The following is a 26,194-nucleotide window of genomic DNA, read 5'->3' on the forward strand; positions in this document are numbered from 1 at the left end:
AGCATTTAACATTAGCCAGAACCTCCCTGGCTAATGTTACGTTTACACCAAAAGAATGAGGGAAATTTTGGCATCTCCTTGGGTGGGGTCACATCTCCCTCAACTTTCACAATGGTACTTGCTGGAGCAGCTCAGTGTATAGCTATTAGAGGCCCTCTGTTTTTCCTTGAGAATACCTACAGAAGATTGACTGGACCTAATAAGGAAACAAACAAAACCTTTGGAGGTCCTGGGACACATCTTCGCTTAGAATGTTTAGTTTGGGGATCTTACTCTGCTTGATACACATGGCACCAGGTATTCCTCCTGGCTGTGTCTTCCCAGACATGGGCAGCAGACTGGAGTTAAGGCCAGAAGAAGGAGTTAAATAAGCAAACAAAGAAAGATGCCCCTTAGACCACCGATAATTAATGTCTTAGACATAGTAGAAAAATGAATAAAAAATAATTTTAATCATATCAAAAAAGCCAAACCAAACAGGAATACTTCATGGGGCTTATAGCATCCCAACTCAGCAGCAGAGGGTCTTCTGTGCATGAGTCTTGCACCCAGGTCCCGAGTATACAGGGTGGGGCAGAAGTAGGCTGACAGCAGTATGTGAAAGTTTATTTCTTGTATTATTATTTATTATTGTATTACTTTCCACACAAACAACTGTAAACACACTTCTGCCCCATGCTGCATATCATTTCCCACTATTATTGAATTTTGCACCAAATTTTGGGCTTGGCTTTTCCTCCCAAGAACTCATTGATCTGAAATAACCAGAAGTCAGATGTGGGCATCTTCTCCACGATTCCCCGACTCTAAAGTGGGCTGTAGGTTTCTCTCCTCAGCCGTTCTCCAGTCAGTGAAGTTTCCTTTCAGGTTGTGATGCCAGAATGGGAAACTAAAGAGTGTGAGCTGGGTGTAAACCTGGAGCACACCCCTAAGGTTTCCATCTGGCACTCTTAAGAAGCCATCAGACATCATAAGAAACACTAGAACAGAGGATGCACAGCTCAAGATGCTTAGACAGTCTCTTGAGGTTCCTGTTCTTGAGAAAGTAGGTCAGGGGTTCTATGCCAAGACCCAGTGTGCCAATCTTCCACCCTTATGTCCTCGCCCTGCTATCAAAGGTGTTCTCTTCCTTTGTCCAAGCTCAATGTTCAGACCTCCACCGTGGCAGGTTTATAAGCTGCCGATGTTGGGGAAGCTCTTCAGTTTCTCAGGAAAGTCATCTTTGTACAGGACAGGGTCAGCTCGGTGCTCTACCACCTTCAGGGGCATTGTCCCAAAGACGGACGCAAACTTGTTGATGCACTCAGACCTGTGGGGTTGGGGAAGGACAGGGGCGTTGAGCAGGTAAGAGGGATGGAGGTGGGGGAAAAAAAGAGAAACTGTTCAAGAGGCTGAGAGATGAGAGCAAAATGCATAATGTTCAACATCAACAGAAGAAATCCAAGTAGCCCCAGCCTGCTCCCAGGTTCTTAAAAAGGTCGGAAAGGTGTGGATAAAAAAGCGACCCGGGGGGCGCGCGGACTGTTAGTTCTGCAGGAGAAAGTGAACAGGGACTGCTGTTTGGAGGGCCTACAGGGGTCAGATATCTCTTCCCCTCCCCCTCAAATTCCAGTCGTTCTTCCAGATCAGTACAAGCAGGCCTCAAACCAAGGTGGATTAGCTACCAACAATTCTTAACCCCATCTCTGCCAGCTGAAGAGAAGGCAAACGGTGGGAAGGAAAAAGCCACTTGGATCTGAGCTTTCGATTGCTGGTTTAACGGGCACAGGGGAGGCCCTTACACACAGAGCGAAGGAAGGCAAGAGAACCCAGGGTGGGTGGAGAACCTCGATTTCAAACACTCCACCCATTCGACCAACATTTGCTGAAGGCCTCTAAGTGGCAACCTCTGGGAGCTGTCCGTCACCTTCCACAAGTTCTTCTCTGAACACTGAAGTCCCCACAGAACAGCGTCTATAATTTGAACCACGTCCACGTCAGAATCAGCAGCCAACAGCCAACTTGGTGACAGAACCGCTCAGCACTGCTGGAGGAGCGGAGTCAGTTTCCTCACACCCCCCCAAACCCCCCCCGCCCCAAGCCTGTGAGCAACCTCTTAGGAGGTGAGCGGGTCAGGCACCTTGGCGGGACATAGTTCTGGTCAATCAGGCCAACTGACTGTGACAGCTGGGTGATGAGGACACCTCAGCGTCAGACCAGAGGGGAGTAACAAGCCTGGGAAAACCGCTTTTGAAGTGAAAGGGAGCTCCGGGATGGATTTCAGAAAGGTCAGTACACCCGCTCCTCAGTTAGGCCGTGGCACCCGACAACTAGAGTACAATACGAATGAACCAATCAGAGGCAGAACCTTGACCAAGAAAGGGCTGAATTTCAAGCGCAGACCAGAAGTTTCTTCTGTCCTCAGAGGTACTGTAGGTTTTGTTTCTAATTATTTTAATCAACAACATTTTATTTCAGTACTTTGAGCTTTAGGAAGAAACCCATTAATAAAGAAGCCAGTCAACACATTTCTTCTCTCTTAGTCACTATATTTCTAGAAAAATGTGTTATGACTTCATTTTGAGCTCGTCTGGCTAATAGCATCATGTCCACCAATACCACAAATCAACAGCTAACACTTACTGTGCTAAGAGTGCTTTCCACGTCCTAGTGACCCAGTTCACCCTCACAACAGCCCTGTGGGGCAGGTCCTACTGTTATTCCACTTTACACTGGGAAGACCGAGTCACAGGGAGGCTAAGCAACATGTCCAAATTGCAGGTAACTAGTAAGAGGCAGGGCCAAACCAGGCATTCTGGCTCCCGAGGCTCAAGTCTTCATTATGAGATGATACAAATTTATTTATTAACACTATTCTAGGGTCCAAGGGGAGGGGCTGGAAATTAATAACTGTTGAGTACCAATTTCACGCCAAATAACTTACATACATAATTTTATTGATTCCTTAAAGTATCCCCTTCTGTGCATCCAAGGGCAGGGGTTCCCGTAGCTGCCTGATGCGGGCGGAGAAATTGGGACAGGAGGGGAGAGAACCAGCCGAGGACCAGGAGCTGGAGAAGGCGGAGCAGGGCTTCACAACAGGCTCGCACTGGCCATAGCGCCTCTGCTCTTCTCATGGCAGCGACGACCGTACCCCTCAGGGAACAGGGCTGCCCTCCTGTTGGCAGTCTCCTGAGACTCAGGAGCTAGCAGTCATAGGTTCCAAATTGAGGGCAGATTGGGGAAAAAGACTGAGGCGTTTCAACCAAATCGTATGAAACAAGCATCAGACAACAGCTTCCCTCTCCTCAAATAATGGGGTCAAGGCAGTGGCAAAGGCAAATTTCTCCAAGTTTTACTTTTGACAGCTGTTCTGCCCGCAATCATGTGCTGGTTCTTCCAGTTTCCAGTTCTTATGCCTGTGGATTCCGGCCAGCAGAGCCCCGCTGTCCCTAGCATAGGTACCAGCGAGTAGGTATTAAAGAAGAATCATGGCTCTTGGCAGAGCAGAGAGGCTCCACAGCCCCCTGGAGAGTATGGAGGACAATGTCTCCTCTGTAACCAGATCTGCCAATAGGGCTGGGCCACAGGCGAGAGGCCGCTGGGGCTCCGGCCAGCTTGACATGTTGACAGCTGCCCCTGGCTAACCCGGGTTTAATGAGTATTTCTTTCTCCCCACACAGCCTGCACTGGAGAAGTGGCTGGTCCACTCTGAACTCTCCTGCCAGGTACTGATGATGTTCCCTACTCTCTTTTTACACAGGGATCTGGGCTGGGGAACAGGTTAGGCTAGATGAGAAGTTTGGCTTGCTGCTGGTGGCCCACCTGAGTTGTTCTGTAAGGTGTCCAGCTACCCTTGTCAGTAACTGTTCCCCTGGGTTGCTGTTCTAATTGAGTACAAACAGGCTAAGAACTGCCAATGTCGATCTCTAAAGTTCAGAAGCACCTGGGTGGGGGGGGTGTGGGAACTAATAGTTTTCTGTTTTCCTTTCAAACACATACAATTACGTAAAGTAACCAGGAGTCTTTAGGACTAATGCTGGGGAAATTGGGAAGGAAACGAATTCTGCCAGGCACTGTGCTACAAGCTTTCATGCATTTCATTATTACTTTAGTCACCAGCATATAATATGTGTTTGGCACAAAGAGGCTCAATAAATATTTGTTGAACCAATGAATGGACACTGTTATTTGATAGATATTAATATCCCCATTTTAGGAGATGAAAAGACTGAAGTTCAGATAAGGTAAGTCAATTTCCTTAAGTCAAACAAGTGGCAAACTCACAATTTGAACACAGATTGGCCCGAGTCAAAATACTATGTTCTTTTTCTTAAATCAACACTGTCTGCCATAATGCCCTGACCTTATTGAAGCTATTGGTCAAAATGAGCATAACGAATTCTCCTGGTTCTTAAAGAAATAACAGCGAATCCTGGAAATGGATATAGGGTAGTAAAAAGCTACTTCTCTGCATAACTGAGATTTCTGATTCTAGAGCCCAAAGACAAAATAAATCAGCTTATTGAAGCACAAAACCCAACATAAGGTTGCAAAGCTCCTTTCACTATTGTGTGCAAAACATGTACTCTGCAAAGGGCATCATTACAAAAATAAAACAAATGAACAATTCTACAGTTCGAATCCATCTCTTGGTCTACACAAGATGGTTTAAATCATGTCTTCTTTCTTCCCAATCTAAGTGCTTTATTTAATAATTCAGTGATTCATATTAAAGACTGGATAGTTTTATGCCCAATTTCTGTCTTCAAGACCAATTCCCTATCAAATTTCTCAAAAACGTAGTCTAAATTCACTAACTCCACTTCCTCACCAGAGACTCACACTCTATATACCCTGGAGCCCCACCAGTCTATGACATTATTTTTTTCAAGGTCACCAAAGACCTTTGCCCAGGCTGCAGGGCCCCTGCTCCTCCCCTGCTTCTGAGCACTGTAGAGCCTGGTTCTCTCCTGGATTCTCCAATGGTTGCTTCTCTGTTTCCGGTGACTCTTTCTGTCTCCTAAATGTCAGAATTTCTCAAGATTCTGCTCTTGGCCTTTCTTCAATCAGTTGTCATCTCTGGGCCGACGTATTCCAAATATCTTTGCTGGTAATATTCTTTCTCAAGTTCTAGTTCCACGCTTCCAACTGCTTGCCCCGTATCTACCCCTGCATGTACATAGAGCAAAACCCCCAAATCACCTACCGTACTGTTCTCCAGCTTCACCCATGATTAAGGTCTCTTCCTGTCCTCACTAATTATGCTGTTAAAGGTAGAACTACGCACCCCTCCCCCTCTTCAGGGTCTCCTCCTAGCTATACCATTCACAATGGTAAAGGTACTACCATCCTTCCTGACTGGAAATCTAGAACTTACCTCTCTTGACTCCTTCTTCATAACCTTCCCAAACCTATCCAGTTGGAAGTCAGTTCTAGCACATCTTCTTTCAGGGGAAAAAATCTCTTGCAATTTAATTCATTCCTTTCTTCCCACACTCAATTTAGTCCGAGCCTTCTAACTGTTGTTCTTTCTTCAATCTCTTTACCTTCAACTCCATCCTATGCACTGCTTCCAAATGAATCTCAAAACAAAACTTAAATGGAGCTGTTCCTCTGTTGCATGTCAGGAGCAGATTGGAAATATAGAAGAAATAAGAAGCTGCCCCACTGTTCAAAAGGAGTGTGGCTTACTAGAGTCTGGAGAAAAATATTCAAGCTCCTTAATTGAGGATTCAAGGCAGCTGGGCGCTAAGAGGTCAGAACTCTATGCTCTAGCCAAACTGAACTTCTTAACTGCTTGCCAAATACACCTTGAATTTGCTGCTGGGCACCTTTGATTATAATTTCCCCTACCTAGAATCTCCTCATCTTGCCCAGCGTATCATCAGCTGGGATCCTAGTGATCTTTGAAGGCTTACCTCAAATGCCATTTCTTTTACAAAATTATTCCTAAAAAAAAAAAAAATCAACCCAGCAAGAAGTCACTTCTCTTTCCTCTGATCAATTATAACATTTTGAGTCTCCCGTATGGTACTTATCACATATGGCTTTGGATTAACTTTGATAACATCTATTCTACTTTCAAAAGCCTCTCTTCAACAGGAAGCCTCCACATTTCCCTTAGTTACTTTCTTCAGTGTTAAGTAGTAAATATATCTAACTCACATCTCTCTCACTGTATTTTAAGTCTCTTTACTTTTGTAACGATCTCAGTGGTGCTAGAGAGGAGTTGCTTAACCTTAGCATGAGCTCCAGGGCTATTATCAGGCCAACGTTTCTCCCTACAATTTATTTCTTGGACCATATAACCCCACTATTTCAACTTAGCCCAATCAACAACCAATTGCTTAATGCTATAAATTCTCCCCGAACACAGAATAGTGGTAGGTTTAAATAATATTTTCACGTACTCCAGCAGAACTCTAGTTGGGCCTCTCTTCCAAACGAGCTGTGACAGTTACTGTCACTGCCCTGTCATATTTATGATACCAGTGAAAGATATTTCCAAAATCACAATAATATAATATTTCACATTGACAGTTGGTAAAAGTCATGTCACTTGGATAAGATATTAATATATGAAAGACAGAAAGAGATTATTTAGAGAGTAATAGTAAGAAGAGTAAGAAGAAAGCATTACAGAAGAATCCAGGCCAACTAAAAAGAAACAACTTTCTGTACCAAAAAAAAAACAAAAACAAAAACAAAAAAAATCCTCCAGGCTTGAAGGACTTTAATATGGCTGACAGATTTCAGAAATGGATGCTGCGAACAGAAGCACGTGAGACCCGTGGAAACCTGACCTGGATATCTCACTGTACAAAGCTACCGTTAATGTTCTGAGTGAATTCTGGTCTCTTGACAGCAGTGCTGCTGGAGGTTAGAGCTTGCTGTCTTGCATAAGGAGCTGCCTTTAGGAAGAATTGGGTTTGACTGAAGGAATTCGAAGCTCAGGGCCTTTGGGTTGCAGGTGAGAACTCTGATGTCTACTATAAGATTATAACGGTCTTCAGGGAAGACATGGGTCTCCGTTGCTTTTACCCTCACCTACAAGGCCTGGTGCTGCACTCCACACAAAGGTGTGCTTATTGAGGAACTGAATGGACTGAAATGGAGGGAGTGTTTCAGAGCTGCCCTGCTCCCCTCCCTCGGTAAGGTGAAGAGCTGGGCTTTCAATTCTGTTCTTGGTAGGTGCTCCAGTAGTGTCAGCAAAGGTCATTTGTCTCTGGTGGGTTTGGTTTAATTCTTTCTGATCAAACTTTTACTGTAACATGGAGATATTACCCTGAAACACAATCCAGTATTTCCTTGGAATTAACTAGCTTCCACTCAAATGACTGTGGATGGTTAACTGCTTAGTCTGAATGGAGAATCTGGCTTCTGGAGCTTAAGACTAGCTATATTTTTAAGACCCTTCCAGCCATTACAAATTGAGTGAGTAGCATTCCAAATTAATTCTTTGGGTGACCTGGGCTTGAACTAATCCAATCCCCACAGTGCAAAAGGAGGTGACTATGGCTACCAGCTGCTGTCCTTGTATTTCAAAAACAGTGCCATAAACAGGCCCTAGGCAGGAAATGGGGATCAGAAGCTGGGGCAGACTCTTGCTAAGGGGCTCACTCACCTCTCCACCATGTGTGTCTGGTCCAGGGAAAGCCCATCAATGGCTGTGCACTCAGGGCACTTGAATTTCTTCCGCGGTGTTACCTGCCAGAGAAGCACACAAACACACCTGGTTGTCAGTGCCAAGGACAATAAAGTCATGCTTGTGACACCACTCTGCCTGCTTCTGTGCGGTAAGTGGAGACACCCGCTCCCTCTGCACACAAGCGCACACCTCGCCATTCCTCCATTCACTTCTGTCTGGCTCAGCCAACAGCAGAACTCACAAGGGCCCAATAAAACAGGCTTGGAGGGCTTTTGCCTTCTGTAACTGGAAAGAAGTGGTGATGACAAGCTCCTTAATTCCTGTTTAATGACTGTTTTCTCACTGCCAAGGTCCTTGTATAAACACCATTTGTTCTTGCAGCCATAAGGGCGATGAAATACAGCTTCCCATAACTTTCACCGTAACCTTAGTTCCAAGAGGCGCTCCTTCTCCTTCTTCCAGCTCACGGCAAGTGCTATGAGCAGCACCAGGCTCTTGAAGATGCCAGGTTATTTTGCAACTCCCTGAATCCGAAAAAACAATCCAATGGCTCTTTATCTTTATCCTCCGAATCCTTTTCACTGATTCTCTTCCCACCTCCCCAAACCTTAAACTTCCAATGCTTTTTCTAGCAAAGGCAGGGGCAGCTGCCATCCTGACCTAGAGAAGATAAGGAGACAGCAGATGGCTGGGAGGGGAGAATGATAAGGAAGGCAGGGTTACAAAGCACAGGACACCAGGAATGACAGGCCAGAGTAAGCAAGCACAGCTAAAGACACCTTGAAGCAGGTCAAAAAGCAAATCTGGAGAGAAACTTCCTTTAAAATGAATTTCACAGTTTACATTCTTTAAGTTTCCTTGCAGTGAGCTGTCCACTGAATTATTCAGAGAGCTGGGGGACAGGATGAAAATTGGGTCAGGTTTGGAGAGCACAGAGAATGACTTTTCCTCTTTCCTTAAGTCACTTTGGTTTAATTTGGTTTCTCTCATCAATTAATAGCACGAGGAATCAGTCGGGAATGTCATACTATGCTTCCAATATAAGCTTCCAGTAGAGGGAGATTCCAGTATTAGGAATCTGGCCATTGTCATGCATGGAATTCTAATCCAGAATGAAAAAGGGTCAAGATGATTCCACTCATATAAAGAAGTGTGTACCCTCTTATCTAGGGATTGAATCTGAGCAAATTCTAGATTTCAAAAATAGATATCTATCCCCCCATGGGATCTTTAGTACATTATAAGAAAGGTACTTTTTAATACTCGGAAATCAACATTCAAAAACAGATTTGGGACAACTACAGGTTTAATTGTACAAAGTGTACTACTTTCTCAATGTCTATAAAAAAAGATTGGCTACCTTAAGAATGATGTACACTGTATCCATTAGCTAACAACTAGATTCCAACTCAGCTTTGAGAATAAAATTAATTTTTTTAAAAACATGATTTGTAAATGGACTATCATTGCCTTGATCTCTAATACTGGAGTTTAAGAACAGTAACAAAAGTAACTGTATAAAAAGTATGTTTAAATTATCAAAGCCTACCCTTTAGTTCTACAATGTGACAGTGTCAATCATAGAATCTTAAAAAGCGAAAAGGGAGGTTTAAGTTCATCTAGTCTAATACGTTATTTATAATTATGGGAACTTCTCAGGCTCAGAGAAAAGAGACTTGCCCAACATCACAAAGCAAGTTAGTGGCAGAACTGGAGAAGGACGCCTCTTACCTTAATGACAGCTTTCCCTGTGACATTAGCCACCAGGAAATTCATAGCAATGTCTTCACAGTTCATATGAGCATCCACCCAGTTCTTGATATCCCCAGGCATTTTGTAGGTATACAGGTAATTAAAATACTATCAGGTGAGACAAAAAGGAGAAACATTCAAACAGCAGCTCCCTCTGGCTGATATGTAAAGTGCAACTCAATCATGGCACGGGGACAAGCTCTCTCTCATAACATTCAACACAGGCTGTATCAACAGAAAGGGCAAAGGAATTACCAGAATGCTTTTTGGTCAGGTGACCAAGATCTTTAATACTGTCATCTCTTCAAAATCCCCTATTGTGAGCAGAGTAGAGGTACCACATAAAGTCCTTTAGGATGCAGGCCCTTTGGGTTGATTGAGTGTTTCATACATAATGTGCAGAGATACACTACATATTCATCTTTACCAAATCCCTCCCCTGGAGTCACAATGCTCAGTCCCATTTTCTCTATTCTGTCCACAGGTTGCAAAGAGAAACAGAGATAAATTAACAGTGGATTGACACGACAAAGGCATGTGCTCTTTACAGGAAAACAAAAACGAGGCAATTCTGAAACTATCATAATCTACACACATGAAATAGTATAAAAATTCATGGGCAAAAACTTTTTAAGTGTACACACCATCTACTACTATAACTCCCCAGATCATAAACTTGATTTATTTACTTATTGTTAAGAACAAAAAAACCACTGCAGGGCCTGGAGCCCCGGCAACCACGAGGGCGGCAGTGCTGGGATGATGACGAGCCAGCGCTGCACAGCGAAGGGAAGCCACCTGTGCTGGCTTGAACTGATCTGTCTCCCAATATCAGTTCCTTATGCCACCGCTGACAATTAATAAGTTACTGCTGTTTCATTAAACCATACGCTTTCAGGGAACACGCTATCATCAAACCGAATATCCTGAAGTCCAATGCATAGCCTTTAATCACTCCCTAATTAAAGGAGTCAAAAACATGAAGCAATAATTCTTAGATGAGCGGAAATACAAAAGGCTAATACACAAAAGGAATTTTAATCTCACCAGTAGTCAAATCAGTTAAAACATTACGATCCATTTTCACGTGCACTTCATGTGAGGGAGAGTATGGTAAGATAATTTTATATTTTGCTGGTAGGAGTGTATATTGGTACAAACAATACTGAAAACAGTAGACAAAAATATGTATCAAAACCTCCCCCCAATTTTTATTCCCTTTGATGGAATCCTACTTCTAGGAATCTATCATAATGGTCAAAAGTACAAACAGTTATGAAAAAGGATATTAATCATTATTTAAGCATTAGATATTAAGTATTATCTAAAATAGCAAAAAAGGTAGAAACAACTTAAAACACTCAATGATAGAATAATAATTACACAAAATTTATGAAATACCAAGATACTGGTATATTGGCAATTATGTTAAGAAAAAAACTGGAAAGAAATGTTAATGACATGAGAAAACCTCACAATATAATACATGAAAATAGCAGGCTAATGTGAATATTTATAATGGCATGTGTGTATATGTGCATGCATTAGTAAAGAAATAAAAGGCAAAGTGGAAAAACCATCTAAATAACAATAATAGTTCTCTAAGTGATATACGAATGACTTTTCTTATATAATAAAATTTGTTTTGAATTTTTTATATTTTCTATTATGAGCATTTATTATTTTATAACTAGAAAAATAATAACTTTATTCTTTAAAAAACATCATGCAACATGGCCTTTCTAAGCCCTCTAGGTAGAACATTTTTCTTAAACTCAGCAAAAATAAATTGGGCCAAATAAAATGAGTATTGTACTCCGGTTTTGTTAACGCAGACCCACCTGCCCCAAGCCTGCCCACGCCTTACCTTGTGATAAAACGCTGCTCCAGTGAGCACCATGGACACCTCATTAGTCCACTCAGACTCATACTTCCACTTACTCATCTCATGGTCCCAGAGATGCAGACGACCGGGGTAACCCACCAACCGGTCAGGGAATTCCCGCCAGACCTAAGGACAGAAGCACAACAACAATCAAGTCCTGGTTCAGATGCAAGCAAGCACAGGAAGTGTGAAGTTATCCAAACAGGCATCGACAGACTCCAGAGCTTCCAATCTTCACAAACTAAGGTCAGAATATGCTTCTGAAGACGTTCATTTGAACAGGTGCTAGTTCTGTTGACATCCAAAAACAGATGGTGATTCCAACTTCCTCCAAAACTTCCTGTGCTTACTTGAAATTTCAAATAATGTGGAGTTATATAGCTTATTGAATTGGGCCAAGGCAGGTAATTATTTCGAGAACACACAAATGAAGAATAAAGGGAATCTTGCAGCTAACTCAACTGCTGTGATTTATATTAAATTTTGGTGATTGTGAAAACTTACAAAGTCCATGTTTCAATCAATCAGTCAATCAATAACGATTTCTCTGGAGCACACAGCCTGCCATTCTCATGACCTTTAAGAAGGCTTAATTTAAGCATAGAGAATTTGTCTGGTTCTATAATTTACAACATATTGAAAACAAAATTTGATTTCCATATTAGAAATGTTCTCAACGACAGTTTTGTTAAACAGAATTCAGTAATTTGGGGTGGGGTACTTCCAATACCTTTTCCCATGTATTTCTGTGTAATTTAGCTTAACCTTTAAAAGAGAAAGTCATATCATTAATGTACCATTGATGAACATCGACCATATGCCAGCTATTCATGCGGTGGCTTTTCTGCACCACGATCCCTTATCCTTTCCCAGACCTCCAACCCCCAGAGTCCCTGAAGACCGAGCCCTGGATGCTCTTCTCTTTTTATACTCTTTAAGTGACCTCATCTAGCTTCAATCACTTTAAATACCATGTATAACCTAATGACCTCTAAATTTATGTTTGGCCCTGAACATTCTTGAGATAACCAACTACTTACTTCATATCCTCACCTGAATAAACAACAGGCACCTCAAACTTAACATGTCCAAAGTGTAACTCTTGATTCCATAGCCCCAGATAAGCCATTCTCTCAGTCTTCTCCATCTCAATAAATCGTCAACCCAACTATTCAAGCCTAAAGGCTGGGAGTCAGTCTTTCTTACTTCTTTTTCTTTTTCCTCTTTCCCTGCATCCAAGCTATTGCAAGTCCTGCTGGCTCGACCCTGACTACCTGTTACCATTTTTACTGCCGTTCTCTGGCTCACACCATCCTCAGCTCTCCCCTAGACTGTCACAGGCTTCTAACTTATCTCCTTGCTACCACGCTTGCTCTTCCAAACCATCATTAAAGGGCATTTCTAAAACAATATTAGGGTATGCTGAACAGCATAATCCAACCACTGGGCTCTATCCTATTTTATACACAGATATATTTTAAATTTATATTATTTTCATTATATATTTACCCATATGCATTATTTTCCATACTTATATATGTATTCTTTTCCATATATACATATGTATATATGTATATTATTAAGCAATACAAGAATAAACTCTGAGTTTCACGTACTCGCAACTATAAACCTACTTTGGTGCCACCCTGTATATACATATAAGTCATATGGTCATATGCTACAGCAACCAGAGGCTTCCCCAACACCCAAGTGTCCCTGAGCCCAGGGAGGGCTCTTCACTGCTTTCCCAAGGACAGAGCCAGTGTGCTGGAACTTCCCTGTTTTAGTTGGCTAGGGCTGCTGTGACACAGTGGCACAAACTGGGTGGCCTGAAACGGCAGGAACCTGCAAGTCTGAAACTGAGATGCGGGAGGGGCCCTGCTCCCTATGAAACCTGTGGGGGTGGACTGTTTCTTGCCCCTCCTGAATTCTGGTGCTGGCTCTCAGCCTTTGCGTTCCTTGCTGTATACATGCATCCCTCCAAGCCTCTGTCTTCACATGGCCTTCTTCCCTGTGTGGCTCTGTGTCCAGTTCTTCTGGATTAGGGCCCACCCAATGACCTCATGTGAGCGTGATTACCTCTGAAAAGATCCTACTCCAAATAAGGTTACTAAGAGTTAGAATTTCAACGTATCTTTTAGAGATACGCGTCAACCCATAACATTCACCTCCAAAGTCTTAAAATGTTTCATCCCTCAAACAAAACAAAACAAAACAAAAAGGATTCCAACCGACTAAGACTAATATCCAAATTCAGCAAGTTCTAAAGGGTCTACCCACTCTTCAACCTCTTCTCTTACCATATTCTCTCAGATCTCAGTGGCTTTTTGTGCTTTAACCGTGACTAGACTGCAAGCCCTTTGCACTTGCGATTTCTTCCGACTGCAGTGTTCTCCCAGCCTTCAAAAGGCTGGGTCCCGCTCATTGGTCAGGTCTCTGCTTACAGGCGCCTGCTTCAAGAGGCCTTTCCAGACCTTCCTCTCCAAGGTAAACACTGACACCCCCCCCTCACCAGCCATTCTTCATCATATCGCCTCACCTTACGCTTTTCTTCACCCAACTTTCATTTTTTGGAAATTGTTCCAGTTATTGTTACTTATTTATTATCTACTTCCCCTGCACAGAATTTACACTCCACGAGGACAGAGACTCTGTCTTATTCGCTGCGACGTCCGAAGCACAAGGAACAGTGCCGGCACACGCCAGGGTCCACACTCACATGCGGAATGCGCGCATGGGCACTCTCAGCAGGCCAGCGCCGAGAATGAAAGAACGAACCTGAGAGCCTTTCTCTGCTCTTCACAGCAAGAGCCAGTGCCCTCCTTAATTCAGAAAGGATGTCTGCAACAGGACTGATCAACCGGTACCATTAATAATCATGCGATATCCTTTGTGTGTGAAGATCACAGTAATAACTCACCATCACTAAAGCACATGTTTTAAATTGCTTTTCCAGAAGCAGGTAAAGGGATATTTGCTGAGTCATGACATGGTCTTGCTCAGTCCTCCGTGTGATCACCTTCTACATGCTTTGTAGGTGATGTCTGACCTGGGTTGTGAGCATGGTCTGGACTTGGGACAAGAGCGCTGCTTTGTGAAACCAGCTCACCTCACGGGCACTCAAACTCACAACCTTGGTCTCATTAGCACGATGTTGTACCCAACTGAGCTAACCGGCCGCAGGCGTCATCCTAATAGCTGCAGACAAATGAATCCATGTCAGACATTTCCTCAGATGGGTAACGCTGCTGCTCTGTTCTCTACTCTGGGGTTTGTATTTCAGCAGATTAAAATAGTATGATACTTTTACAGTTTTATAGAGCCCAGAGCAACTATGTAGTATGTAACCCATAACTTCTGTTCGATTTGCGGGCCTGGGCAGACTCCATTAAAATACACAGCCAGTTTCCTTTTCTCAGCACCAAGCACCTGCCTGTTCAAGTCACACCAGTAAAATGCTCACCAGTTCACCTCAATGGAGTTAAAGAGATTTCCGAAGGGCTCCAAGCACAAGTAACTAATCATCAGGGATGGGGGGCATAGTGAAGAGAAAGAAGCAAGGTAAGGGGAGAGAGGGGACCGCTGATAGATGGAAGCTGCCCCCCCCCCCCATTTACTTTGAGTCAACACAGCTCGGTAATCCATGCAAAGGAAGTTCAAATCATTTTCCCAAGGGGTTCTTCTTCAAGCACCCGTTTCCAGCAATAATAGTAATATTGGCTCAGTTGAATGTTGTTAATATTTCAGCCCTCTTCTGTTAGCTCAAGCCACTTATCAGCGTTCTCTCCAGGGGGACTTAATTTGGTGACACTGGGTCACAGAATGCCAAACTACGCTGCTCTAAAAGCATCAGAGGTGTCCTGAACTTCAGATTCCTCTGGAGCCTTTAGTGAGCGTTGCTCCTCGTGCAGGGCCTCTCTGCCCTTGACTTATTCCAGGCAGCTGGATACAATCAAGATACCATCCTTGTCACTTCATCTATAACTCTGCAGCTGACTACAGGATCAAAACGGAGTGGAACAGGAGGGGACGGGCCCTCTCTAATTGAGCCCCAGTGTAGCACGAAGCTGATTATGTGCACAGTAAAGCATTTTCCCAGCCAGGAGAGTGAGAACTCAAGCTCCAGCCCCTCTCCCCTTGGCTACCCACCTTGTACTCTAGCTCAGCTTCTTTCTTTTTACTTCAGGAGAACACTCTGGGGTCAGCCTTAGGACATTACTAACAAATGCCTTTATAGACTGTAGTGCGGGAGTTTTCAGACTTCACATTTTATCCCCCTGGTTCTAGTAACGGTCCTTCCACAGCTCTCTCAAGTCACAAGGCCACCATTCAGTTGTCTGCACGGACGACCACAGTCCTAGCGCCTGCCACTCTTGTTAATTGCGCGCATCTTTGAAGACAAAAGCCTGTTATAATAAACTCTATGCCTTGGTTAGAGGTCCAGCAATAATCTAACAGTCCTTGCATTTGGGGCCAGAGACGGTAACAACATAATACCACCCTCCCAAGGTTTCCTTCCATCTAATTTTTATAATTTTTGTCCTAACCACCTCTAAAGAGGATTATGAAAACGTCTTCCTTTGGACTCCCATATGTGATCACTTGGCTGTTTTAGGAGTTACTTTTTTTTTTAATTTTGAAGCTTCTTGAGGTCTTTCGTGGCTTCCCCTTATTAGAGGATTAAACTAAAATGAACCTTTGTTTAAAAGGCACAGGAGGCAGCCTAGATTGCCTCCTATAGAAAATACAATGGGGGACAATGGTTAAAGCAGAGCCAGGACTAGCTCTGTCACTGATGAGCAGTGCAACTGACCTACTCAAGCTGTCCTGCTTTCATTCTGTCATATGCAAAATGAGGGATTGGATTAAGTGACCTCTAATTGTCCTTTTAGGGTTAAGATCTTCTATCTTCTCCCTTACTAAGCTATTCCCAGGAAAACTAACTCATTAATTGTAATCAGCTGCAAGTTATAGGTTTCTAAACAGTATGGCCTGCATTATTTAACTTTGTTTAAAATGCCATACACATATGGGTACCTAATAAATGTTCCTGGAAAGAGGATAATGCACTATACTCTAAGCCAGCTTAGAGAGCGCTTTTTAAACTCAGGGTGTGTGCTAACCACAGTCACATTCAGGAAACCTACGGGGGGGCGGGGAGGGGTAGGTATAACCACAGGTGGTGCCCATCTGGGACGTACAATTAGGAAATCACGGGTCAGCTCCAGGAGGAAAGCAACTCTCTGAAGTGGCTGCTCCAGTTACCACACTTCCAAAGGCACAGCCCCACGGGGATACTGCTACTGGTGAGAAGGGTGCCACATGCATTAGGGTTTGGGAGCCACGAGAGGGACTAAGACGTGGTGGGGGAAGTATGGATCCAGGGTGCACCCAACTGGGCCAGGGGTTCATTTCTCTCCTTGCACAGCCCCTGAGTTTGGTCAATGCCTAACTGTCCAAGTGGGACTGAACTCCATGAGCCAGCCAGACCCGTGGTCACATGCCTGGCTCAGCCAAGGCACAGCTGCAAGGAACCCAACTTGCAAATGCCTTTGAATTACTGGTCCTTCAGACTTGCATTGCATGCTGCCCAGATGGGAAAGGGGTAGCTGGCTGGAGTCCAATTCCTAGCTGGTTTCCACAGAGGAGCCCGTGATCGGATTCACTGTCAGCCCTCTGGGAACAAAGCTCACCTTTTATTCTTGGAATTTCCTGAAATAATAATGGAGGGACTGATTGGCTTCACTTTCAGCTCATGCTTTTCATTATACTGGTGGTCGGCAGTTCTTGTCAATGGAGTGCTTTGCAAAAAGCCAAAGAGCCTTCGTCCACGCCTGGGACACAATTAAATGCTAATGTTAGACATCCAGAGCAAAGAAGCCCTGAAGTTATCACCTGGAGTTCCCTAATGCTGACTGGTTTTGACAAATACATGTGCATGCTGTTATGTATTAAGATTTACCTGTTAAATCACACCAGTCTGCCTGAGAGACCTTTCCGACCCAAGGCAGGCTCCTGATTAAAATAAGCCGAGCAGGGAAACCAGGATCATGGCAAGGCTTCTGGGGTTTTGGCGGCAACCCTATTTTTGCCCCAGTCTGGCCAGAGGTTAGGTTAGGACATGATCTCCAGTCCCTTCAAGTTCCAGCTTCAGGCCTGGGGCCTGAGGAAGGCAAAGAGACCGTGTGAAGTTGGCCGCAGTGGCCAGAGGAATGTGTGCCAGTAGATCCTCCACCAGTTACCACAATTAGGAAGACACACTGAGAAGGTGGCTTTGGAACATTCACCTCCTTGTACCCGTACAGCCCATGAGAGCTGTCACCATGTGCCCTCTGCAGGTGGTGAGGGGAGGGGCATGCTTCGATGGTCTGAGCTGCTGACCCCTCCCCACACCATCTCAGATTTGCAGTCCCTGTGCAGATGAGAAAACTGAGAGCTGGAGAGGAAGTGGCTGTCCCATGGTGACACTGCTGGCTCCAGCTGGGTCCTCACTGCCAGTCCCGTCGTCTCTTCGTTAAGTCACGATTTCCCACTCTTCTGATGCTAAAAAGCCCGCACCTCCCCAAGCTCTGTCCCCCACTTATGAACACAGAAGTCAGACACCGTTGTCTTAAATCGCACTCAGTGTCACCGTCAGCTCCGTGGTGCTCGCGGCAGAGACGGTGAAGTCACACGTGGGCACTGGATGGCCAAGAGCAGAAGAGGCTGGCGTGGGGGAGGAGGTGGGGAAACGGACAGAACGCTTTGCTCTCAGCAGCACTCGTCCTCTCAAAGCTGAAGGCTCTTCATGACTGTGGTTTCGTTTAGCAGAGGGAGCCACATGCTCACACGACGAAAAGGAACTCCCGTCAGCTGTGTAGCAAACCAGCGAGATTCCACATTAGGGCAGCCCCAGGCCTACTGGAACCTTGTAATCTGTGAGGCTCGGGAGCAGAGAAGGAAATACAAGCAAAAAGCAGCTGAACAAAAGATTACGCTCAACCGCTATTTTTCATGAGGCATGAATCCCCTGAGAGATAATAAAGAAGGAAAGAGGAGACGTGAGATTGAGGGGATGGGAGGAGGAAGAGAGGTCAGGATAGGGCCATGGGTTTTCTAATTCTGCGCTCCTTAAGGCCCACTAAACATGAAATCATTTTTACTTCCATACACTCAACTCCAACGGAGGGCATATTATTTCTAAGTCTGGTCCCAGGGGATTGTTTAATGAAGTTAAAAGAATAGTGATCATAAGCCAAATGGCTATTCTCTTTAAATCCTGCACAAGTGGAAACAGAGACTTTAGTTTTTATAAATAATCATTACCGAGCCTTCGAAATTTCAAGTTGATTTTGTTTTCTGCTCACTGTAGGAAGGGGGGAAGTGGCACTGACCACAAACCCTGTAATCCTGGTTGACTTCAAAGCATAAATGTTCAAAATAATTTCTTAATGAGTGAATTCATCACAGTGCCCTGTATGCGTGCTTAAAACTCCCGGATCCCTTGGTGGAGAATCAGGCAGCAGACGGGCTCTTCTGAATTACTTATTTACATCCCATCTATTAGCCGCCACCCAAATGAGCTGGGGCAGCTCACAGTAAAAGGCAGACACTGCAGTAAAGTCCAGACAGTCCAAACAGGTGATGCCCTCAACAGCACTGAGAAAGAATCCAGAGATTTCCATCTACCTCAAAAATATTAATCCTGATATCAAGTTCTAGCAAGCTAAAGTCAGAGAGATAGAGAGGTCTGAGTATTCTAATTAATTCATTTATGCATTTAACTCACAGATCCCGATCAAACTACTGCTACTTTGAAAATGAAACATTTTATTTTGAGACGACTGCCAATTCAAAAGAAGTTGTAAAAAAAATTTTTAAAAGCAGAGATCCCGTGTACTCTTTACCCAGTTCTCCCGACAGGCAACAGCTTGCAAATCTGTAACGTCATTCCACAGCATGATCTTGATGTGGATGCGGCCAATGCACAGAGCACTCCTATCGCCAGGGCCCCTCCTGTCGATCTTTTATAGACACCCTCCCCCTCAATCCAGATTCCCTCTGGCAACCACTAATTTGTTCTCCCATCTCTATAATTTTGTAATTTTGGCTACATAAATGGAATGATACAGTATGTAATCTTTGGGACTGGCTTTTCCACTCAGCATAATTCCCTGAAGATCCACCTAAGCTTGTTCCTTTTTATTGCTGAGTAACAGTCCTCGGTGTGGAGGGACCAGTTTAACCATTCACCCACTGACGGACAACTGGGCTGATGCATTTCTCGCCATTACAAATAAAGTTGCTATGAATTTGCATGGACACAAATTTTCATTCCTTTGGGATAAATGCCCAAGAGTGCAACTGCTGGGTCATATAGTAGTTGCGTGTTTAGTTTTTAAGAAACTGCCAAAACTGTTTCTCCTGGATGACGGCACCACTTTCCATTCCCACCAGCAATGTATGAGTCATCCAGTTTCTTGGCATTTTTACCAGCATTTGATGTTGTCGCTATTTATTTTTTAATTTTAGCCATTCTGACAGGTATAGAGTAATATATAAATTATGGTTTTAATCTGCATTTCCTTTATGGTGAACAATGCTGAACATCTTTCCATGTGCTATTTGTCATCTGTATGTCCTCTTCTGTGAAATGTCTGTTCATGTCCTTTGCGCATGTTCCAACATGTTCTAAATGGATTGATTTCTCTCTCCGTCTCTGTGTGTGTCTCTCTTTGTCTTTTTACTGTTGACTTTTGAGAGTTATGTATCGTAGCTGCTGTCCTTTGCTGGATACGTAGTTTGCAAATATTTTCTCTCTTTTTTCATTCTCTTGAAAAGGTCTTTCACAGAGAAAGTTTTAATTTTGATGAGTCCAATTTATCAATTTTGCCTTTTATGGGTTATGCTTTTGGTCTTAAGTCTAAGGACTCTTTGTTTAACCAGAGATCCTGAAGATTTTCTCCTTCAGTTTTTTTCTAAAAGCTTTAAAGCCTTATGTTTACATTTAAGTCCATGATTCACTTCTAGTTATTTTTTTTCGATAAGAAGTGAGGTTTAAGCCGAGGTTAAATTTTTGCCTACGGATATCCAATTCGTCCAGCACCATCTGTTGAAAAGGCTATCCTTCCTCCACTGAGCTATGTTTGCACCTTCTGTCAGAAATGAGTTGCCCGATATTTTCAGGGGCTGTCTTCCACTTTAAAGTGCGAATACAAAAGTAAAGCATCCATCTTGTTACTAAGGAGCTTATTATTTAGAAAAGCTAATGACATGTTCAAAAAAGCTAGCGGTGAAACAAAGCGAGGGCACTAGGAAAAAGTACAAAAGAGTTAAGAGATAGTGAGATTACTTCTGGGTTGGGGGGTGGGAAAACAGAGAATAAGGAAAAAGCTTCATGGGTTTCATTTCAAGGGAAGAAAGAAAAAGAAGGTAAATTATAATGTTAGAATTGAGATTCTCATTGCCCTCAACCAGTTAAGTAAGTAGCACAAAAATTACTCCTTGTTGTCTGCTTAGCAGGGCAAGAAGTGGAAGATGAGGATTCCACTAATACAGAATAGGGAATTATTTACCTTTGAATAACTCTTTATTATTTTACTCATAGAAATTAAACAGGAGAAAATTCAGTGTCCAAACACATGAAGCCCACTCATTTGGTCAATAAGCAATTACTGAGCATGCAGTATGGACAAGCAGCAGGCAGTCACACCCAAGGCAGACATAGTCCTGCTGAATGAACAGCTCTAATGGGGAGCTTTCAGTCCAGCCCCAGATCTAGGCTGTGGATTTAATTATGGCCCCATTTGTAAGGAGTAAGCCCCTTCCTTCCTTCTCTAAGAGCAGAGTGTCAACATTTAACCAGGACTTCTGCCCCACCCCTCAAATCTTCAGCGCAACACAAAGGCTGACTGGGAACTTGGAAAACATTACTTTTCAAGGTTGCCAGCTCGATCTAAAGGAGCCAACAGATAGTAGCAAATACATGGCAAACATAATTAATTGTGAATCCAGGCACTGATTTTTGAGCATTAAGCAATCAACGTGATCTAAGAGGTGAGCTGTGAATGTCACAGACTAGTTCACCTCGCTTTCTAGGGACTCATTTTCCCAATCGTGACGTTTCTAAGGTCAGGGGACTACTCTGATCTTTTAAGTTTTTGTTCTTTTTATTGCACTAAACGTCTAATGCAGTAACAATCACCAACCATGGCCTCAAACTCACAATTCTGCAAGCAGGTTTGCAACGGGCAATGCACAGTGCAGCTTCACATTTGGGAACCACGCAGACTTTCCTCGGAAAGCTATCAACGCTGCCCTCCTCAGAGAGCTGCTGCGAGGGTTCGGGGCCTGGATACTGCTGCGGCTTTCATTTCCCCTGGCCCTGGGCCAAGTCCTGCCCACACACCTCCTTTAAGCATCTCTATCAAAATCAAGGCAGATAAGTAGCCCATGCAAGACAAATTCCCTGTATCCCCAAATCAGAAGGCAAATCCCGAAGCTCTGAATTCCTGGAGCAGACCAAGCCTGTAATCAATCCCAAAGAGACAACAGGCAGCTTTTGGAACAAAACCCTCAAACATATGGATCCTTTCAGGGTTGGAATATCCCTGCAGTTATCTCCCTTCGAATGGAGGGGGAGGGAAAGTATGCATTCTTTAAACAGTCAAGTGTACCGACACCTCTTTAACCATCTCGCGTTCTAAGCGCTAGTTTGAGCACGAAGCTACAAAGCCAGGTGGCCCCGATGGCCCTGAGGCAGGACAGATGCCAAGGTGGGGAGCCCACAGGACGAGGAGTGCGAAGGTCAGGGGGGGCTCTTTCCTTACCAGCACTGCCTGGCGCAAAGCAAGCACTTACGGGAAACACTGAAACCAACTCACCTGGCTTATTTCGCATGGAGTCCGTGAGCAGACACCCTTCGATGGAAGGCCCTGCCAGCGGGAAACGTGCTCCCTTCTCTTTGGGAGCCCGAGCCCCTCGCCCTATACTTGATGTTTCATTCGTGGCTATGTAAACAAATTCTGAGCTTGTTATTTTTCATGTGCTCAGTGGGGAAGAAAAAAGTGACACTCTATCATAATTCCCAACTGGGTGCTTTTTTAAACGATCACATGCTATTTCACGGTTCAGCATACATATTCGGTTTCCTCCCCTAATATTTGTTTGACTTGCTCTCCAATGGGGACTGGGTGCTTCAGAAACGTCGGAGAGGTCAGCTCTCACCGCGGCCCCTCTCAGCACCTCCGCGGGCTCCCGGCCGCTGCGCTGGGTCTTCTTTCAGCGGTTCCTGCTGCAGCGGCCGCGCACAACAGCTCTTTTCCCTCCAGCTCCCCTGAGTCTCGGGGTGTAAATCTATGCAAGCTGGACACAGGGCAGACCGAACAGATTACTCAGTTCCCCCATGGGCTGCAAACAGGGAGCCCGAAGCAACATGGAGAGTACCCCAGGAAGGGAAGTCTCTAAGACAGAACAAGTGACCTCTAACCACAGCCTTCCCCACGTCTCCTCTGTGGGAAGCTCCGACTATACACTACAGGTCGGGGCAAGGTGGGGCACCCACAGAAGCGAGCCACTTGGCCTATTCCCTCTTCTTAAGATGACAATTTATAACAGTAACTCTTCGGGTACTTAAGAAAAGTGAAAAACGGAAGTAAAGACAGACAGATGTCCTTTTCAATATGCAATATTGTACTGATACATGCGCAGGCCCTGGAAAGGTACTCAGAGAGGGGGGGACAGAAGAACAGAAATTTTCTTTTTCTTTTCTTTTGATGTTTTCTGCCTGCTAGCTTTAGAAAGAGATTATTATGGAGTCTAATTCTATGATAGGTTGTTTCCATCTTTCATCTCTTCCAGTGAAAACGGAAAATGTGAGATAGCTTGTTTAGAATCACAGATTTTAGCATCTTTCCCACTCTCCCTGGATGAATGTATAGAGAACTATAAACGTTGCTAATAATGTTTAAAATGTAACTGTTTATAGAGCCTCAGCTCTGGAATTCTCCCATTTGCTGAGCTCCTTCACCACAAATTAAATCTAAGCTACGCGTAAGCCGGTCTTTTTCTTCCCCTTGGTTCTTCAACCCATTTGAACGTGAAGTTTGTCGGTTTTCCACTCCCACTATCTAAATGGCTTTCCCTGTCCTCACTCTGCCATCTCTAATCCCTCTGGGATCTGACTGCTTTTACCACTACGTCTCTCCAAGCCTACAAAACCCCTGCACCATCTTAAACTTTTCAGCTTATCTATCAGCTGACCCTATCTTGCCTGACCAATCTAGCTTCCACTGTTAACCCAAACACAAGTCCCGTCCTCAGCACACCAACCTGCTCCTGACCTCCCCATGTGAGGACCAAGCTCATTCTCCCTTGGGTCCCTTTCCACTCAGTGCTTCCTACACCAGGAACACTCAACGATGGTTTTACGTTCTCACAAAAAATTGGGGCAGTCCAAGCTATTTTACTGTCTTCTTACGAGTCTTTTTGAGAGCATGTACTTGCCACTGCCTTGGGAAGTTGTGAACAAAATAATACAAGTAAGTTCTCAAAATGTATTGGCACCCAAGGGGTTTGACCAGCCTCTCCTGCCCATGAGATACTCTGGCAGTAAAAGGAAGTGAAATGTTAGGCGTTTTGTACACCTCACATAGTTAGCTCTCAGTGAAGTCCGTTCCCCACATGAAGTACTGACTTTAAAACCAGTATTACTAGCCAAAAGTGTTTCACATCTCTCAGGTGAAAAATGTTCAACACTTAGGCACTACTAATAATTTTTATGGTTGGAAATGAGGATCAAAGTATGAAAGGAAAAATAAATTCATGGGTTCATACATTCAGCCAAGTCTGCATGGCTCATTTTCTGCCACATGTTTTAATGGTCTTTCTAAAAGGCGGGGGAGGGGAGGAAGAAAAGTTGCATTTTATTTCCCAGCTCTTTAGGCCTGAAATAAAAGCAGACAGACTTGGGGAAAAAAAAATCAAACATTCGAGTAACACTATACACTGCTACTGTTCCCTCAGGAGTTCCTTGCAAATGAGTATCAAGAACTCAATAGATACTTTCCTGGTAAAATACATAAACAGATAAATAAATTATTCCAGGCTGAAAAGAATTTCAACATCTGGCAGCTCACTGGAGCTTGTCAAACAAGTCAGAAACACACAGGGCCAGAGAAGATCATTCTTTAGCTCCTGATTTCAGGGTTGGAGAGGGAATGTAACATTTCCCAAAGCTCTTTGCCTTCCAACAGGGAATATGACCCATTTAAACAGGCAAATGACCCCTGTGTTTTCTTCCAATAAAATAAATAATGATACCCAGCATTAGGTCTCAAATCCTAATGTCTATGTGCTCAAGGCACAGACATTGGAAGAAAAAAGGCCTTACCTTTAAGGGTTATATCCAATGAACATTTAACACTTTAAAGAAGGAACGTAACCTCTTTGCATCTCAGATTCCTCAGCAATGAAGTGGCAGGATTCCTGATCTCTAGGTCCCTTCATGTTCTGAACTTTTGGGCTGGGATGCAATGAATGCTTAATAGGCATGTTGAGATTCTGGTCTTTTCAGCCAGACCAGAAGGGAGGCCTGAGGGCGGGTCCCACCTAGTGCAGCAGCCTTACCTATGTTCCACAATCAGTAGTATTACCATCACCGATTTGAGTTACCGTTTGACAAAAGCTGGGGAAAGCACTGTTGTGGTTCTAATAATTTCCCCCTAGAAGGAGATTCTAGGGTGCACTATCATTTCCAGGCTAACGGTAGATCTCTCCCCATCATTCCTCTTACATCTTTTACCTCTCCCATTAGGTCCCCATTTCCTTCTCAGAGCTTTGGGAAGTGTGCAATCTCAGCTGTCCTTCTGTCTCGCTCTGCCATGAAGCCTGTGGCTTTAAAATGGCAAATACTGCCCTGGCCAGGTGGGTCAGTTGGTTGAAGGATCGTCTCAGTCACCGAAAGGTTGAAGGTTCAATCCCTGGTTGGGGTCCATACAGGAGGAAACTGATCAATATTTCTCTCTCACATCAGCGTTTCTCCCTCTCCCTTCCTCTCTATAAAGTCAATAAATATATCCTCAGGTGAGGATTAAAATAACATTTTTTAAATGGCAAATCTCTGTAAATCAATGCTTCCAAGTCTCTACTTTAAAATGTCCTCATGTTTGCATAAAACATGCTGGAACTCTGGTGCTTGAATCTACACATTAGGCCTCAGAAGAGGCCTCACCGGAACCATGATCAAACAGGCTGTGGTTCACCACACTTCATTTGGGTTGTCCTCCATTAAAGCAACTGCTGGATTCTCCCTTTGGCTCCAGATATGCTGCTGGCCATCAACTCAAAACACCTCTGGATCCTCCCACATGCGATCTTTCTGGGTTTCACAGGGAAGTGAAGGACTCTGACACTTTGTATGCACAGAAGCCTGGTACTGTGTCACACAGAACCACGTCTTGTAGGTCTGCCTATACATCCCATCCTTTAGATTAGTTACACCCAAAGGGACTTCAGGAAATCATCTGGTCTATTCTTCTGTCTCCAGGCAGCACTAGCAAAACCACTCCAGCTACTGAAAGGCTTCCTCTTCCTGAAATATGTCCAGATGGGAGACATCTCTGTCTCTCCAGAATTCTTTAAAAACTCTTTGGAGCCACAAATTGAAATTTCTGTTGCATGGTTTCTCCTTGATTCTTATATATTAAATACTGTGTTTAAACTTTAAAAAAAAATTTAACTAGTATAATGAACTTAACCACTATGGAAATGATAAAAGCTATAGAAGAAAAATAAACAGAAGAAATGGGGATGCTTATTTTAGAGAGAACAAGCACGGCAGTATTTAGATTACACTGAAATTACAAGTGCCAAGGCAACTACCCTTACCTATGACCCAGTAAGATCATTAAATCAACAACTGCAGAACGTCTCCTCTTCTATGCTTTCAG

General features: G+C 43.8%; 1 protein-coding gene across 1 annotated transcript in view; it reads right to left on the minus strand.

Moving 5' to 3' along the window:
• Positions 1–620: 620 nt before the first annotated feature.
• The window catches only part of EXT2 (exostosin glycosyltransferase 2), a 132,303-nt gene continuing 106,729 nt past the window's right edge, over positions 621–26,194 (minus strand). Inside the window, exons 11-14 of the mRNA XM_090262394.1 lie at positions 11,250–11,393; positions 9,362–9,490; positions 7,607–7,689; positions 621–1,309 (exon numbers count right to left, since the gene is read on the minus strand). Coding sequence (XP_090118520.1) covers positions 1,171–1,309; positions 7,607–7,689; positions 9,362–9,490; positions 11,250–11,393 — 495 coding nt within the window. The 3' untranslated portion in view covers positions 621–1,170. The remainder of the gene's footprint in view (positions 1,310–7,606; positions 7,690–9,361; positions 9,491–11,249; positions 11,394–26,194) is intronic.

Source organism: Furipterus horrens, unplaced genomic scaffold (assembly GCF_987537825.1).
Source record: "Furipterus horrens unplaced genomic scaffold, mFurHor1.1.pri manual_scaffold_2, whole genome shotgun sequence".
Lineage (NCBI taxonomy): Eukaryota > Metazoa > Chordata > Mammalia > Chiroptera > Furipteridae > Furipterus > Furipterus horrens.